The sequence below is a fragment of the Dermacentor andersoni genome, chromosome 4 (genome assembly GCF_023375885.2).
Source record: "Dermacentor andersoni chromosome 4, qqDerAnde1_hic_scaffold, whole genome shotgun sequence".
Taxonomy (NCBI): domain Eukaryota; kingdom Metazoa; phylum Arthropoda; class Arachnida; order Ixodida; family Ixodidae; genus Dermacentor; species Dermacentor andersoni.
In genome coordinates, this window is record NC_092817.1 from 130,607,178 (window position 1) to 130,626,333 (window position 19,156).

Consider the following 19,156-nt stretch of genomic DNA (forward strand, 5'->3'; position numbering starts at 1 on the left):
ACAAAGCAGTGATCATACATGCGGTGGTGGTCGAATTCCAGCACAGGGTTTGCAGTAGGAAACACGCCATCATGCTGCGTTGTAGATGAACCGGTGGTCCTTCAGGGAGCTCCAAAAAATTTCATTCATCCTGTACAACCTGATCGCGATAAAGTTGATCGATCCAGAAACGGATATGCCATCTATAGTAGCAAAGCAATGTTACAACAAGAGCGTGCCTTGTTGTTGGACGAAAAGCCACCGTCAACAATTTAGTAAAAACAATGCCGACAGCAGCCCCCATCCCCCTTGTAACTACGAAATCCAAAGCTGAAAGAAAATGCGGAGGTGGACATAAATGACGCTTGAATTTAGCTGTCTTACTTCCATGCAAGTGCCACCTGTACGAATGCCACAGTGCGTATATAAGTATTCAGATCGGCATAATGCCTCCAGCATACAATTTACTATGCTCTTTTTATTGCACTGTCGCAATTCAGTGGCTTCTTTCGTCTCCCTAAAAACGACTGGGATACGGTATTTATCTCTCGCGCTCGCTTGTAAGCCTGACTTACAATTTTACTGTATGCAGATGTCTTATCTACTCGCCACCAATTGACGTTGTTTTAGGGAAATTTGCGACTTTCCAATTATACATCACGTTATTGTTTTGCTTGCGCAAGCAGAACGCTTAATTTACTTGCGCAGGCATGCAGTCCCACTGCTGGCTTCATGCAGCCAAAAATCTTCCATTAAAACGATGGTACTATAGTACACGTCACCGGGTTGGCTTAGGCTTTGAATAACTTGATCGTGAGGGAGTAGATGACGCGGATGTACAAGCGACGTACAAGCCGTGCACGTGTGCAGTTCCGCTTTTTGTTGGTACTAACCTATGTTGCCCTAATATTAACTAGCCACGTATACATACCTCCTGTGAAACGCAGAGCTTTTACGCAGAGGTTACGCTCTCCGGAACTTGACGCAAAGACGGCGAGCGCAAAGGCGCTTCAAAACAGCAGCTGTTCTCTCTTAATTGAGGAAATTGGGTGCAGTAACAACCCGGAGCTGTACAAATTAGCTACAGTTCTTTAGTTAAGCGAGAGGTCGGTACAGTTGGCTTCATTCTTAAGAGGGCGCCATGCCGAAACGTTTACAGTCAAACACCTCCACAACGAAATGCCTTGTATAACGAAGGATTGATAGTCACGGCTGTATTCCTATCTTTTATATAGGTTGTATATGCCGTTAAGATGAATTTGCCTGTGCACGAAAGAAGAAATTGCGGCGTCCTTGGCGGCTGATTTGTTACTTTGAGACAAGCTCTTCGTCAAACAGCATACGAGGCAGCTGTAACGACGCCACATAGCTATAGTGTTATTGTGCTGCCGCTCTGCTTGTCATGTATGTTCTCTAATCGTAACTGATGACCGACGGCGTCATCAAAGCCACCTAGGTCGGAAAGGACGCGAATGCCAGTGTAGAGATCATTGAAGAATCCATCGAGCCAAAATATCTGACCGCGAGGGATTCAATAGCAACATTCGACGATCGCAATTTCTACCTTTGTTCGCTTACACTTTTAGCCGCAAAGCATGCCATGAACCTCCGCTAAGTAAAGTCAGCTGCAATCGCGTGTTCCGTCAAATGAAGTGTGCACAAAAAATTAGGCACTCATTTCACTAAGCCCTTCTTCAGTTTTTTGCTAAATAAATACTTTCCCTAGTTGGACGCACTGGAACGGTCTGCGACCTTTAAAACAAGTTTACCTGCACAATGAAGAATCTGGAAGGCCCCAAGCGCTTCCTTATATAAGCGTTGGCTGTATACGGAACTTGCTGTACCTTTGAAGCAGGAAACTGACAGGTATTTTTGAAGTCGACAACGCAGTACATAACAGCACCGTGTTAGCAAACGCATATTACCATAGGAATAAGGGGTATAGTGGTACAAAACAAAGCCGTGCCCTAGTCAGTAGGGACGAAACCATTCCATATTATAAGAAGCTCTACATGAGTTTTACTTCTTGTTGATAAAGCCACCACCGACGTAAGGACAGGAAGCAACCGAGTAGAAATTAGACGATCTACTGGAGGAAGCTTCTGGAATCCAAGCATATACTCGGGAGACGATCAAAAGGCCAACCTTCAAACGTTTACAAACTGTCGCATGACTTCCCTTTGGTGAATGTACAATTTAAACGATGCATATTTTCAAAGAATAATAATTAAAAGAAACTTTTCTTATGCTCCGTTCTCCCAGAGAGTGCTTCCTTTCACTGGAGAAGAGAGAAATTTCAGTTGTTTCGTGACATTTATAACTTAATCCGGGACGAAACCCAAGTTCATCTAAGTACTCTTCTACCCTTCTGAAAGTACCTGAGGTACCCTTCTAGGTACTCTCAGCTCTCAAGCACTGCACCCAGCGTAAGCGGGCAGCCCAGGAGCAGTCCGTCTCCAAGAGCGTACCTTTTCGCGAAACGGAAAACGATGCGGGATTCGTTAACGCAAGGGGAAGACGCGGAATGCAAGACTACAGCTGCAGTCGGCCGAAGAGCACAAATCGCACTCTCGGCCTGTCGACCCCGGATCTCATTAATTCAGCGACAAACCCTTCCCGGGCACTGCGACGGCTTGCCGAACCTCGTGACCCCATAGCTCGTGGTACGCGGAAGCGCGACAAAGAGAAACGCAATAGGAGTAGAACTATCTCCAGACGGAGAACGTAGGGAGAACGCAACCACTCCGGCTGCGATATACACACAGCCAGATCGCATAACCCTGTCGGCGGAACAGGCACGCGACACGCGCCAAACCTCCGGCGAACGCCGGCAAATCGGATTTGCGCCGCCGAGCGTGCTGAATTCGCGAAAGCCGAGCGGGCGCTCTCATCACGAGCCGCAGGCAATGAGCGTCTCCATCGCCGCTCGCCGCGAAAGATGAAGAGAAACGCGACCTGCAACTCGATGTGCCAGAATCGCGTGGTGCAGCATACAGGGAGTTCATGCAAACACGCGAAGAATACACGTTGCGCTTCTGTGCACAGTTTCATGCGCTCGAACAAATTAGCGCCAAGTAACAATACGCACCAAAGAAATCATTCTGAGTGGGCGTAGCCTGAGCGTTTACTTTTGTTCTGCCGCATAGCAACATACATACCGTTTACTGTTAGATCTTGCTGGCGGGCAGGTAAGAAAAATGTGGCCGATTGGGAAAAAAAAAAATTACTCGTGACATTCTGCTGGTGTCCCATCTCAGTTTATTTGGTTTGGCGTAACTAACAGGTGGAAAACAGCATAAGAAACAGGGCGTTATAACGTAAAGCTGTTCCAAACTCTTCTATTCCCAATCTGCCTTCAGCCCTCCTTGATTGGTCAAAATCTTTTTGGGACCACCTCCAAGTCGCCTGTCGGTCACCCGACGTCAAGAACACCGCGATAGCCCCCCGTATTATATGACGTGTACACACTGATTATGCATGGTTGCACCAAGCAAAAAAAAAATCGCTCTTTCTGATTGGACGCCTTTTCGCCATTAGACTTCGGCTATTGGTCAAAAGCTTTAGGGCTGCACCCACTTCACCTGTGTGGCACGCGACGTCACAAAACAGCGAAAACTCACAGCGTTAAACTGACGTGTACGCGTTAAAGATGCGTTAATATGCCGAACAAAACTGATATTTCTTTTATTTGAATAGACGCAGGCTGCCCCGTTCCCTAAGGAATAAAAGATGGCCACCGGCGATCGCTCAGGCACTGGCTACTCGCAGCTGCCGGAGAGCATGCGTACAATATTGCGTGCTATAAAACTTTTTGCGTGGCTGTGTAACGTTTTCGAGCACTTTCAGCACGTTTACGACCTCACTCTGCCTACTTTGCTTTGCTGAGGATCCGGTTTAGCAGCATTCTCAACCTCCCATTGCATGCCGCTGCGATTTTCTACCAGCCACCGCAAGCTAAGTAAGGGAAAGTGGACAAATCGCAAATGTCGACACCACCCTATTCATCCCGTTATCGAATTTCAGTGCACTGGCTTGGCCGCATCGAAATCCTCTTCCCTTGACCATGCTCCTCGCCTCTTGTCAGCCAATTAGATAAGACCAGCCGTTCAGTGTACGCAATGTTATTCGCTTTTAAAGCAAACAAAAGTGGCCTCCTATAAATGAGGAGAACATTAGATTGGTCTCTTCAGACAATCCTGCGGGTCCTCGCCTGGTGCTTGTGTCCACGGTTACACAAATTCGACGTCAGAAGATTGGAATAAAACATATTGGAAGCGTTTTACGTTATAGGGCAACATGTTAGCATGTTCGGTAACGAAGTCGACCATTTTTACCATTTCCAATTACTGCATATACGACGCCAATGCGCGAAAAGTCCTTCAATTAGTGAACTGTATTATAACCTCTTCAAGACTCAATTTATCTCTTCTATGAATTGCACTTAAACTTTAAACTTTCTACCAGTTGAACAGTGCTAACCTTGAACTCATTTCGAGCTAAGCGTATACTTAGGGCTTCGTTTGTGCAGTTACCTGGCGTGGAAAAGCCATATCGACACCGTTCTCACATCTGCCAACCGCTCCCTGGTCACATAAAAGGTATCCTCAAAGAGGCTTCCACGCACATCAAGAAACTATCCTACACTATATTATTTGGCGCAAAAGTTGAGTATGCGTGACCTCTTTGTGGCACCCAGTCCAAGAATACCTTATTAATGACATTAAAACCCTGCAAAACCGTCCTGGATTTATGTTTATTCACAAAGCACCAGCGTTAAACTCTTAAAACAATATGCCGAACTTGAAAACATATTAATTCGTTGCACACTATTACGTTATCACGCTCTTTCATAAACCTTATGGCCACCCATGCCTTCACGGCGATTTTTTTCATTCCGAGTATGCCATACTCCCTCGTCGTGATGATCCTTTCAAAAGGAAATTTGAAGGACCCTTAAGCTTCAGCTTTAAGAGTGGAACGCGATAGCTTTCAAAGATCCCTGACTGCTTCTCGCGGTTCCCGGCAAGTGAAGCGTATGTAACTCTATTGTTTACCGGGAAACGCTGGCTGCGAAAGCTATTCACGAATGCGGGCCCTGTGGTAGAAACGCGGCCTCTTGTGTGGGCCGCGATGCGGTGGGGGCGAGTGCCAGTTGGAGATATTGCAAGGAAACTGGCGCGCCGCTCCCTGGCCTCCCAGACACCCGCGCACAGGCACGCGCAAATGACGGACGCTGCGGCCGGTCGGTGAATTGTAGAAACACTGGAAAAGGTTCTTTTTAGCTTCCACATAGCAGAATTGTTTTCTCGTGTAGTCAAATTAGAATCCGAGAGATATGTGTGCAAGTGATAAGAATTTCTTTGCATTGAAGAATGCAAAATTTGTTTTCTTTTTTTTTTCGTCGGAAATCAGGAAGTACTGAGTGGTACACGAATGCGACCTGTTCGAACAGTCTTGTTGACTGACGTTTACCCGCCCTGATATGTAGACTTAATTTAGCACCATTAGTCGTGACGCATGGTGAAAGCTCCGGTACACCTATTTTTGAGCACAGCTTCTCGTGAGGAACAAAAATGACTGCGCAAATATTAAATAAAACTGGAAGTATTAGGTAGCACTTCGTGTAAAACTAATTTATTTCAGAAATACTGCCATCTGGGGCACGACACCTTAGGTAGGAGTTAGCGATACGACAAGAAAACAGACTGCCAAACAAATACGCGCAGCTACGGCATATTTGCCAATTGTGTACAACAGCTAAAAAAATACGTACTGCTTCAAATCGCGCACCTCGTTTTGTTCTGTTGGCTTCAAGCGACAAAGACGGCGAACTTTAGCAAGTTTCTCGTTTATGTGGCACAAGCAACTTGTATATTTTTTCCCCTTTCGGAACAACTCTGCCACACTTTCGCTTCAGCAAGGTTCGCCACTGCAATAAGCATATCGCTCATGGTAATACTTCTTGAAGAGAACAGAGATAATGATTGTCATATCTATTCTAACTTATTATCGGCAGTCTGAATGCGTACAGATAAAAAATTAACGCTGTCGCGTTGTAAAACAAATGGCACATCTCCACGAAGTCCTCAACTCCAGCAGCGCCAAGTATGAAGGGTCATACGTAGGAGCACCGGTTTCCGAGATTCATGGCGCTACCGAGCGGGCAAGTGAACGCGTCGGCGAAGTACGAAGAGCTCTTGAGCGGTATGTTGCACAACGTGTCTCTGGGCATGACGCTGCCCCCGCACTGAATTAGGCAGAAGGCGATGAAGAAGAGCATGTCTTCCGAGTAATCCTCGAGACCTGGCAGCCGCCGATCCTGCAGGTACACCTCGGAGCGATAGGCCGACCACAGCGCCACGTGGCCGCCGTACAGCAAGAAGGCCTCCTCCATGTTTTCGACCGTGTCCACCTGGGATCACCGCCGTGAAAGGTCGAAATTCATAAGCGCAGTGGGAGTTATTCAATGTTTCGACGTACGAAACAACCAAATGCTAATCCCAGGAGAGAAAAGAATGTTGCGTTCTTTCCTGGATTAACTTCTGGCATCATGGTGACGTGAAATGACGCATCCCGATGACATGTGTGAGTTATATATATATATATATATATATATATATATATATATATATATATATATATATATATATGGAGATATTGCAAGGAACCGGGCGCGCTGCTCCGTGGCCTCCCAGGCACCCGCACACAGGCGCGCGCAAATCACGGACGCCGCGGCCGGTCTGTGAATTGTAGAAACACTGGAAAATAATTTTTTTTAGCTTCCACTTAGCAGAATTATGTTTTCTCGAGAAGTCAAATTAGAATCCTAGAGATTATATATATATATATATATATATATATATATATATATATATATATATATATATATATATATATATATATATATACATATATAGTGAATGCAATATCTTTCACACAAAATCAAGAGCTTGATCGCTCGATGTAGTCACTATCCCCAGTCTCGGTGTCCGCACAATGGGTAGAATGCCCTTGGACCGAATGCTTGATCGGTTTGTATTTAATTGCTTACTTGCTGTTTAAGAAGAATATTTAGAAGTCAAAGGGCATTCTACCCATTGTGCGGACACTGGGACTGGGGATAGTGACTACATCTAGCGATCAAGCTCTTGATTTTGTGTGAAAGATATTGCATTCACTACCGCAAAGCGTATTCTTGAGCAGGCATCTCGCTCGTTGAGTGGTTAGGAAATAATGTGTCCTAGTAGAAACGGTTCCTACCAATTCAGCTCCCACTGAATTCAACAGCATTGTTAGGTTAACTGAATGAATACTGCCTGTGTACTGCGATGCAAGTGCCCGTTAGAGAGTTAAAAGTGGTCGTAATGTTTCCGTAGTGCCCCATAAAGGCGTTTTTATGGACGTATAAGAGGAGCTCCTGAGCTTGCCTAATGTGGGCTGATTTTCTGACTTATTATTCATCCGTTTACTGATCATAACACTCCATTCTTTAAACAGATTTGGCTAGAGGAACAGTTGGAAGTACATTCGAACGCGTCTGCTTTGTGCTTAAGACGCGACACGTTTACTTTGGACGACACTTCCCCAAAAGACGGCTGAAAAAGGCGCGTTCGGCCACCTTAACTACTTACTCGGATGAACTACGGGTGTATGTTCACGGTGCCCACTTTAATTCAATCGTCTAGCACATACTACGGCGTGGATTCCCTAATCTATGAAGCGGAGGCAAACCTATGCCAACACCTTATTCCAAAATAAAGACATTTTCACTGAACCGCGAGCGTAAACCAATTGTATCGACGAGGAAGGCCTAAGTAGGAGCTGAATTTACTCATACCGATCTGTGAGTGGAAGGGTGGAAAAACAAAAGCATTAGATCCAACCAACTCGTGAAACGGAATAAAACACGTGCTCCACATTTGCGGGGTAAATCCGTTGTTCGTTTTGTTTGGAACACCTAATTCCTCTCTACTTGACTGACATCTCCAAGAGATAAATAACAACAGCACACTGTGCCTAACATTGCCCCAGGAGCAAGCACCAATAATAAAGCCTAATTTTAAGGACTAAATGCAGCAGTTTTTGTTAATTGCACTGCCCCTTTTACAGCTGTGCAACGAGCCGGAAGCTGAGAACGCGAAATATAAATGCAATCATAAATTTACCGCTTTTCCACATACACGCGATTCAAGCACCGACAGGGTTGTACTTATTTGCATGGGAATTACTGAGGAATAAACGCCTCTTGCGACACTTGATTTTTTTTAACGCCTAAACAACCAACTCCTAAGTCAAGTGCATACATAAGACCCCATTGGCGATGCCAGCGCTCGTCCTGCTCAGACGCGTGTTTCGGTGGCTCAGGGTTTACCCGTTTGTTGGTTCTTTTCCTCGCTACTGCAACGCTGATGTTTATGGACCTCTTTGGAAGTTCATAATCTATACTTGCGCCTATGTTAAAGGTTCGTCGGTATCTACACCCTTCTGCTGCGGCGGGATGCCGTGGTGCTCCGCGTCGGGATGCTGTCGTGGTCGTTCGACAGCAGAGCGGGTGCTTCTTTCAAAAATACGTGAGTTATTAACACTAACCAAAAGGCAGCCACAACTGTGACAACAAACTGCAAAATTTAAACTACTAAGAAACAGTAAAAGTGATATACATGAGCTAGGCCAAACGAAATATAGATAAAAAAAGAGGACCGAAACAAATGCCCGCGCCGTACGTAGTGGGAGGGCGTTCGATGGGCGCACCTTGAAGATGGAGCGTTCAATGCACGTTCGTGCACTGTTGAGCTTCTCCCGTTGCGTCGGGCTAAGGTCGTCACGCGTTTCGTAGAAGGCCTCGAAGAGCGCCTCGGAGACAAGCGATCCGATGGCTCCGTACCGGAGGCCCGAGCTGGTCTGTTCGTCGTAGATAGGCAGCGTGGCCGCAATGGGCGACACCACGACGGAGCGGCAGGCGTGGTCGTAGAAACGGTAGTAGTTGACCCGGTCCAGCTTAGGTGCGTAGCAACCACCGATCCGTAACGTGCGCCTGAAATGTATGGTCTTGCTGAGCTAGTTTGCGGTGCAGTCCAGGCAGCGCCGCACAGAAACTAACAAGTGCAATCGCTATATCTCGTGGGCAGGAAGAGCTCTAGTCCTTTTTGCTCAAGACGCCGGCCGCGACGCGCGGCCAGCACAGAACCTGCCGAGTGTGAGCTCACCAAAGTAGTCGCGCAATAATGTTATACGGACGAGGACTTGCAGTGCCTTAACGCGAACATAAATGGCTAGCCCTTTATAAGACACCCGCCGGGATGCGTTGTTGATGTCAACTGACAATAACACCACCCGGTGCAGGAGGCTGCAAAGCCAAAGGCTTGACTAAGCTAATTACGATAGTAGCACACGATAGCTGTCCTTGCAAGGTTTTCTTGTATCGAAGGCGTGGGTGGGCCTTTGCTCATAATGTTATTGAGTTAAAGTTGTTCTGGTGCATAGAGCATAGGAAGCGAAGATTTTCTTTTTCTGGAGTTCTCCTGGACTAGACCTTCACCCGGCGATTGCTAGTTCCAGTTGCGCTTGACTAAACAACATGAAGTGCACAAGAAAGGTTCTCTTACATGCAGCGAGTTGCCAGAGCCGCTATTCATAACGACTTACAGTAAGAATGCTAGGACACTCTATGCCGGAAGCAGACGTGCTAGTGAGAAGAACGAACCTTCGCTAGATCGCTACGATGTTACTATGGGTCTTCCAGTGAAATTAGGATTTATTAGTGTTTAGCACGGGCGATGCTCGATCTAACAACAGGAATAGTCACGTTGTTGATTGAGCTGGCATGTATTGATTGATCAATAAAATTATCGAGCGTTAAGAATCCATCTAGTTTGGCTATTCTGTGGGAAAAAGAAATAAAACTTAAGTTAGAGCATTCGTGGTCCTAACTCAAAACACTGAAGCAGAAAACCCTTCGATAGATTTTCCACCATAAATTTGTAACAGACCGAACACGACTCCTTTAAAGCAGACAGTGGAGATGGGTTCAACAAGCTCAAAACCACCGTGTCTTGAAATTTTCGAGGTAATTGCAGGTATCTTCAATTGCTGATAACATATGGCAGCGCATTACACAAACGCTGGTAACTGAAGTGATCGGAAAAATACTAGTGTCACCTACACTCTCAGTGAAGGGGTGGATGACGTATTACGTAAAATCGATAAGTCTTCAGTTTAGCGTAAGCCAACGCATAGAAACGGGCCTTTAAGCGACAACATGCGTTACATCATGGGACAGCTGTAAGGAGGAATCGCTGTAGGAGAAAAAGCTGCATAAAAATAATCAATATCAAGGCCTCTAAGGGATGGAAGAACGAACTTCGATTCGGTAGACGTTGCCATTTTTTTTAACAAACAACACGAATGCGATTCAGCTCTCGTTGTGACATCTCGTAGCGCTCTCAGCGGTTTCAGTGATGTCCATTTAAATCGATGCTAACGCCGACAAATTTCAAGAAGCCGGTGCAACTACGAGACCAGGCTCAAGATTGACGGACACAGAATTGCGATATGCAGCGGCGAGCAGCTACGTGTTCTGTATCAGGTGGGCGAAAATGCGCGCGCTGCGTGATATCATAGCTACCATAGTCCAGTGAACCAGTGTCTACTCGGTAAATTTATTTTTTCCCCTTACTGTAAGCTTAGTATTTCGTTGACTTCGAACATCGCATTATTGCCAGGCAGCAGGTGACGAATCTCAGCAATCTAGCAGTATGTGCTTGCTTAACTGCGGTGGTTGTGACCACGCGAAGCGATTCTTTTTCAGCGAAGCTCTATATCTCTACCGTCCAAGGAAATTTAAGCGTCGTTGTTGACGTGGTAAGCAAAAAACTCCCCATACGTGGGCCGATCCCGAAGGTTGTGCAATAACGGCCCGACCAGCGGAGGAGGTGAAGCAGGTGTTAAGCACACCCATACGTGGGCCGATCCCGAAGATAGCGCAATGCCGGGCCGACCCGCGGCGGAGGTGCAATTCGCCATTAAGGGGCCCACATCCACACCTTCGCTACTCATCCTTCTTCACAGAGTGGAAGGGCACTCAACTTTTTTGCGCGTTCTTTTTTTCTCATTTCTGTTTACTTCAAATCCACTAATGCCTGTGATTTCTCTATTGCGTTGCGAGTGACATATCATTGAATGTTTGATGTACGAATTTCGCTGAATGCCTGCATTTTGCGGCGCCGTATGTGGGCGCGTGCCAACATTTGAATCGAACGCGTACTAGAGTGCCAAAACTAACTAGTATGACAGTCAATAGCGGCACCTGCTTTCATATCACAGACGTTGCATGATGCATCGTAGGGCTAGATACAAGTATTTTAGTGGATTTTTCGTATATGTGGCCAATTTTTTGCACAATATCGAAATTCCTTCTTTTCCGTCTCATACAAAAGTGAAAGAATAAACGAAAAACAAGAGACTCAACCTCTTTTTAGGTACTCTAACCAGGAAACGCCATTAAGGGGCAACTACGGGGATTTTTCCATGCCCATTGATCTTAATAAAGTTGTGAATATACGTTCTGATTCGCAGTGTGTTTTTCTGTCCTCAACAGTATGGTTGTAATCCTTTAACTTTCCTGAAACTGAATTTCAGAGATTGGTTGCCTTCCCGACTCATGATTTTTACTGGCTACCTGCTCTCTGTGATGTCAGAGACTAGACCGCCACTGCCGCTGAAATCGTCGCTGAAATCACCGCTGTCGATACTCTCAGGCAAAGTACACCCTTTGGTGTGTATCTCTGCCACACAACGATAATCGTCATCTGCCTTGCTTGCGTTTACTTGAAAACGCTGCGCCCGTTACCTTCCTGTCGGGAATGCTATGTCATGCTGATAACGCTCATGCCGTTCGTTGCTGGGTTGTACCGGGTTCGCCGCGTTGAAGAAAGGAAATGCGGACAAGACAGATGACGATTACTGTTGTGTGGCAAAAGAGTGTAATTTTGCTTAAAAGTGCAGTTCGGAAAATCTATGAAAGCTCCCTCTCTCGTCAGGAGACATCATCAGCTTCGCTTCTTCGGCTTTAGAGCCATGTGTGCTGCGTGTGTATCATACGTTCTGCGTGCTTACGTTATGGTAGTAAAGGATCTGACACCACCGACTCATCGTGACGTCACAAGAAGCAGCGACCCGTTTTGGTTTTGGCATCTCGCTTATTGGTTATCTGAAATTATTGATGAATTTCTAGGCAAACTGAACTGCCCTATCGGTGACAGCACCGGTTGGGTAGTGTCATTAGTAATGTCAGTGTCATTTGAAAATCACAATATGCTCATATGGTTAAAAAAATACCGGCATTGCCCTTTAAGCATTCCACGCCAAATAGCAATGCTCAAATGGGGGTGCTACATCTCCTCAAGCGATCGCGTGCTTCAGTTCATGTTGTGCTGTTTCACGCATCCAAGCTGTGCTTTGACATAAGGCGACAGCATTTAAATTAATAAATAGGCCACCATGCACAGAGTAGGGACATCTGTTTCGATGAGCCAGGGCTCATACCTTTCATAGAAAACAAGGGTGAAAGTTGTAGCGCGATCATGTGTTTTCAGAAGGATGGCTTTCAATTGGTTCCTTCGGGCGAGAGTACGTTGTTCACAACGGGCAAGTCTCCCTTATAGATACAGTTGTTTTGTAAAAACCTACCCCCGCTCCCCCGCCCCCCTCCAGCACGCGGTGGCACAAAACCTGCCTCATTGGACTATAAATTATGCCCTTTCTGCTTGCCAAATTATATGATATGATTATGAGGCACGGCATAGTGGGCGCATCCGGATTCGTCTCGACCACCTGAACCCGCATTCTTGAACCCGCATCACTTGTACGGTAGACGGGCGGTCTTGCATTTCGCCCCGAAGGAAATGCAGCCGCGCCGCGGCAGTGATTTCAGCCCTTGCACTTGGGCTTAGTAGGGAAATGCCAAAGGAACTACGCCACCAGGGCAGGTACAAAGGAGCCAAAGCTAATTGTAGCGACCGCTACGGTTTGTACCATGCTTACGTTGGGCGCTCCGAGCAGCCTTTGTACTATCTGCACATACGTACTCACAGGCCAACACATTTCTCTAATGATTACCTGCTATAATAAAAAAATAAAAAAAAGCAAAGTTCAAGTATTTCTGGCACTATGCGCTCGATTTCTTTCTACTAATTTTCTCCTTTATCACACAATACTTTTCCCAAATGTGCTCGCCTGAACGACATGATCTGCCGGTAGTTGGCGAGCACGGAGTCGCTCATTTTCGGCAATGCGTCCGCGGCGGCTTGCTCGAGATCGGCGACACTCGCAAAACGGCCGTTGTCACCGAACAGGTGAGGCCGCGTGGTGAACTTGGAGAAGTCTCTCGCTGGCTGCGAGCCGTTGGCCGTGAATTGGGTCAGTGTGATGTTGAGAGGGTAGTCGATGTTCTTTGTGATGCGGCGGATGTCCTCCTGAGCCTGGAACCATCACGGACAATGATGTTTAAGTAGGACCGCATGACGCTCCTGTAAATATTTTTTTATATTCTTTCGTACGCCCTTGGTCTGTGTGCAGCATCTATCATTCGATTGATGGCATGTTTCAGAGCACTAATCTCGCTGCGCTCAGTCGCCTAGTCACGTTGTACTATTTAAAATCGCGAGTGCTTTTTTGTGTCTTCTCGGGCCTTTGAGGCATTCCACATAAATAAATAAATATATTAATTAAGTTTGGCTCAGAATTCCAGCCCCTCTGGGCTCCAAAACGCGAAGTCGAGCTGAATCGAACGCTGCCGATATGCCCAGAGGAACGTAGTGAAAATTTGTCACAGAAACTCGAAGTGCTGATGCGTCAGTACAATGCTGTGAGACAGGCACGGATCTGGCAAACTCAAGTGCATTCCCCGCCGCAAATCTGGAAACATTACTCGCAGCGCAAAACTCAAAGGACCGCTCAGCGGCGTTCAGTTGGACATAAATGCTTTCGCGTTCACAACCCATCAAAAATGCTTAGCTGTCCTCGAAGTTTTGTTAATTATCGACCCATATAAATTTCCAGCAAAAAGTACTTTGTGTTGCATATACATATGTACATGTATATATCCATATGCATATATACATATATGCATATATACATGCATATGCATATATACATATACATGAGGACGATGACCCAGCGCTATCTCCCCGGGCTGGCTAGGCAGTTGTGATCGGTAAATCCTTTTCTTTAGCGCATTGCTCTCATACATCCTCATCATGCATAGAATATAGGCAACTGCCATTTGAAATGTGGTGGAATGTTCGTTTTGATTTCACTCTCAGCTGTTTATGATAGTTTCACAGCCGGCTTCTTCTCCGTCACACTTATTCAGCAGGCTGTTCAGCCCCTCCGCTAACACACCCCTAATTCGATCCAGGTATAAACTAAGTGGATGTGTTAGTTCTCTATGAACATGGTGTGATCGAGCACCATTAATGTTTTCGAGCGCCCTTAGTCGTACAAATGGCTGCTCTGTAAAGACATCCCGCTTTTTTTTACTTAGAAATGCTGCCGCCTGAGTTCTGAGACAATGCATGGCGGGTACGTTAGAAGTGCACAAAAGGGAACAAAGTAGAAAAAAGTGTAGCATTAAAATGACAAAATACATGGGTTTCTGAAAACATAGAGAACAGCTAGAACAAGTTATCAAAGCACTAATATGTCATACGAATCAAAAGCTTTTTAGGAAAAGCTTTGTTAGGTACTTTCTTCAAGTGCATCGATTACGAGAAACAGTTCAAGGACGCTCTCAGTGGTGCTAAGTTTACTGGGTTTGTTCGGCGGATGAAACGGGCCGAAGGGCTGATAAAAACCTCCCGTGGTTGCTTGCTGGCTATAGTGTTGGGCTGCTAAGCACGAGGTCTCGGGATGAAATTCTGGCCACGGCGGCCGCATTTCGATGGGGGCGAAATGCGAAACTACCCGTGTACTTAGGTTTACGTGCATGCTGAAGAACCCCTGGTGGTCAAAATTATTCCGGAGTCTCCCACTGCGGCGTGCCTCACAATGAAATACTGTTTCGGCACGCAAACCCCATAATTTTGTTCTCAGCGCTGATGAACGAAAAGGGGGACATGATTGCAGCAGCGGAATGAATGAACTTGTGTAAGTTGATAAGGCGTTTAAATGTGCGCCCGTGTGACATCTATTGAAGCGACAAAGTTTCAGCGCGAGGAGCAGGGCGACCAATTATATTGAATAGACCTCATATATAAATGCGATGGATCTGATGTTGGTGGGTCATTCTACACTTTGCCCGTTTACCTTCCCTTCACATTTATATATACATATATATATATATATATGTATATGTATTCCTTTCAGCATTTGCTTATCGCCGATTTCACCATTTGCTGTACCACAACGACTGCGGTTCAGAAGCAAACAAAATGTGATCGCACCGAAGGACAATGTACGTAAAGCGTGTTCGGGGTTTTCCTTTGCCGCCTTTCGTTTCCAGAATTGCCGCATGAGTAATGAGGGCCAGTGAAGTAGCCCAGCATTCGTGCTACAGAGTTTCTTTATCTTCTCTGTGGCAAAAGGCTCTCCTTACCTCCTGTGCAACATTGAGCTGCACGAAGGCGGCCGGCATGCACTGTCCGAGGAGTTTCTCCATAAGGACGAGACAGCGTGCCTCAACAACTCGATCAGGCTGGGATGACGGGGCGCTGCCGGACATTGAGTCCGAGAGCTCGGCGCTGAACAGTGGTCCAAGGTTGAAAATGGTAATCCATGCCATGTACAGAACCATCGTGTCTTCACTGAACTTGGCAAGAGCCTTGTTAAGGGCCCGAAAGAGAGCCGGGTCCTTTAGATCGAACCTGTTGGTATTAAAGCAATACGATCGGTTAACTTGCGTTCGCGTCCTTAGTGTCACTTGACGAACGCCTTTTAAATTTAGCCTTCAGCCAGTTCTAACTTCCCAAAACACGGCTTTTCAAAGCAATACACAAACTGCGCTAGGAGGTAGGGATGAAAGCTGAGCACGGTAACTTAGCGCATCACGTGACATTGAGTCAAACGTTTGGCAAAATGCAACACGGTGTGCCTAATAAGCCGTATTGTTTGGCAGGTAGATTACAATATACGTGGACTGACATAAGACATGTTTTTTGCCGCAATTGAACACTCACAAAAGGAAGACGCATAAAGACAACACGGGCGGCACTTCCAAATCAGTTGGAAGTGCCGCCCGTGTTGTCTTTATGTGTTTTCCTTTTGTGAGTGTTCAATGGCGGCAAAAACATGTCTTTTAGCAAGCGCCAACTAGGCCAACAAGCAGTTGTGTTGCAACATATTTCTAGGACTATGGCGGGGGGGGGGGACATCTAGCACCAATATGAATTTTTGAGCGTAAGTTAGGGCCAGAGCATGATAGCGAGATTGTTATTATCCCATCTTTTGATTTCTCTCCAAGTATAACAGCACGAGTGACATGCATAAAGACCCTGGGATTCTTGGAAATATGCCAACACTTAGGACACAAGCATGGAGGCGTTTTGACGTTTTCCTAATTAGTTCCCCCTAAGTCATTGCAATAACCTTAAGAGGATTCGAAACGACTGCAGTGAAAAAACTGTTCAGTATGATTGCCAAAAAGAAAAATGCTTGACCTTTCCCTGCAATACGGGTTTAGCTAACTATCCAGATCATATATTAATATATGCTTCATATTCTCCTCAAGCAATTGAGCTTTTAAAACTTATACAAAGTTTGTGCAAGATTCCCCAATAATATGACATCCTCGCAAAACTACACTAATCAACATGTTAGACTAAGTACACAAATGGACAAGATGTTTTGGCCTCGCAAACTATCTTCCCAGATTACGTCAGGCAGTATTTATTTATATATCGGTGTTTCGTCCTATGAATATTTTTATGCATACCTTGAAACGGCAGTTTTATTGCAAGACCTCCTATGTAAGAGCCCGTTTTTGTTACGTTAAGAGGGGGCTGTGGGCACCCCTCAAGCTACTCTTTGGCGCAGCCTTTACCCACAACCTGCTGCACCTTTTTGAGGAAAATACAAAATTTATATATATATATATATATATATATATATAAACGTTGATTATATACCTGGGTACCGAAAAATGGTTTTCCTCTGAAATAACTCCACCAAATTTGATAAGGTTTGTTGTACGTTTGTTGTTGGTTTGTTGTACTTGTACTTGTTGTAGACAAAAAGTTGGAACCTTCTGACTGTTGAAAGCGAATTTTTTATTTAAGCCGTAGACTATGTAATAAAAGTTATGAAAATCACAATTCCTTAAAAAGATGAATCAGCAAGTTTTATAACTTCCTAACTCAGCAATGAAAACTGATATTGTTCCGTAAACTGCACAATGTATCTAAATCGGATAAAATTTATTCATTAATTTATCAATTAGGGGAAATTATTACTATGTTTAGAAGGGCTTGGGAAAATTTCTGCTGACATACAGTGCTGTATTTCAAAGCAATGTGAATTACACAAATTTTGGACACTTTAGAAGGTCGAGCTGAGGTTGTTTACAGAATTTCCATATGTGTTTGTGATGCAGAGTTTGGGAGGTTGTGACGCAAGGTTTGCAAACGGCGTAGTTCTACCTTTCTAATATACCAACTTCTGGCAATTTTTGTAAAACATTCCGAGCCACAAATCTATATTCTGCTTGCTGCAGTCACTTGAATTTAGCTTTTAATTGTAAGTGCTACAAATTTTATTCATGGGATAACTGGGATGCTGCCTCTTCCAATGCATGTAAAACACGGAAACCCTTTACTTAAACAAACCATTTTAATTTGGATAAATCTTGTTATACGTGAGAGAAAAAGCTAAATTCTAATTGCTGTAAGACAGAGTTTGAATTTCGGCTTCGTATATCTTACAAAATTTTCTCAAATTGATATGTTTGAAAGAAAATAGAACCATGTCGTTTACAAATTTTTAATTCTGAAGCAAAATCAGACATCGCAATTTTGTATATTGCATCCTTTAGAACATCGAAAGCGGACAAACTTCCTGCAATAATTTAAAAGTTATGTGAATTCGTTAAAGACTTTATAAGTGCCTTGGAATAGAGCTACTAATCTAATACTGGGGTATTTCAAAGGGGTGTAAAGTAAATCAATTTAGTTTGTTTTAGATGTATGAAGAGCTGCAGTTCTCACAAGCTTGATCACTTTTTATAGCTGAGTTACAATGTTTCAAACGTGAAAGTTTTTATTAATTTGGTATTTATAACAATTTGTCATACAATCTAACCAACTAAATAAAAGATCACCTGTATTCAGTCACTATATTTTAAAATTATTTTTATATGCCCCTAGCGTAAAAAAAATTTGATGCAGTGGTTGCCCAGAAAAACGATTTGTCAGTTTCCATGTATTTAGATAGAAGACCCGCGATAAAGCTTCCTGCTATGTGCAGTGTCTTTCGACAACGCTACTGCACAGGCCACCGCTAGTCGGTGGCCATACAGGAAAAGAAAGATGAAGAGAAGTAAGAAACGTTCAAGGCCGATTCTGGTTACATGTGCTCTCGTGTTGCTTACTGAAATGGAGTCGTCGTAACGATCTCACCTAAATTTCTGTCAGCCCAGTAGGGGAAGAAAACATAACCACCTTTCCTTTCTAGGTCAGATTCATCGAAGAGTGCTGTCACGAATCCCAGTTTGGTAAAGCTGCCCCTAACCAAATTTATTTTTATAAATGTACTCACTTTATATGTAACATCTCTTGGGATCCATTTTACACAAAATCGAATTTTTTCCCGTCGCAAAATACTTATTCGAAGTCAACTTCGAAGACATAAGGGCCCCGATGTAACACCAGCTCTTTATACGGCATCTTAGATCTTTCCGTAGCAATGTAAAAGAAGTGAATCGATGTTAGGCTTCTGAATATGGCATCAGAAAGGCATGCATGGGATAAGCGTCGCTTCTCGGCGTTGCGAAACTCATTTCTTGGTCGCCCGGTCTAGATTGATGACGACATAGCTAAGAGAGCTAAGGCATTGTGGTTTTTGGTTGCTGTAGCCACAGGGAGAAGTTCAGCACCAACCCACCTTGCAACAACGGCACAGGATAGAAGTCGCACGTTTCTACAGCGACCTTGATGTGACCGCAAGAGTTAAAGAGCAAATAATATGGCTG

At 44.8% G+C, this 19,156-nt stretch overlaps 2 protein-coding genes across 2 annotated transcripts; both read right to left on the minus strand.

Annotated features, from left to right (window-relative positions):
* Positions 1–5,591: 5,591 nt before the first annotated feature.
* Positions 5,592–9,614, minus strand: LOC126537704 (neprilysin-1-like). Its single transcript, XM_050184795.2, has 3 exons — positions 9,585–9,614; positions 8,731–9,036; positions 5,592–6,391 (listed from the first exon to the last, which is right to left on the minus strand). The coding sequence occupies exons 1-3, from the start codon at positions 9,612–9,614 to the stop codon at positions 6,095–6,097; spliced, it is 633 nt and encodes a 210-aa protein (XP_050040752.1). The 3' UTR covers positions 5,592–6,094.
* Positions 9,615–12,949: 3,335 nt separating this feature from the next.
* Positions 12,950–15,835, minus strand: LOC126537793 (uncharacterized). Its single transcript, XM_050184874.3, has 2 exons — positions 15,572–15,835; positions 12,950–13,457 (listed from the first exon to the last, which is right to left on the minus strand). The coding sequence occupies exons 1-2, from the start codon at positions 15,767–15,769 to the stop codon at positions 13,167–13,169; spliced, it is 489 nt and encodes a 162-aa protein (XP_050040831.1). The 5' UTR covers positions 15,770–15,835; the 3' UTR covers positions 12,950–13,166.
* Between the last annotated feature and the right edge of the window lie 3,321 nt (positions 15,836–19,156).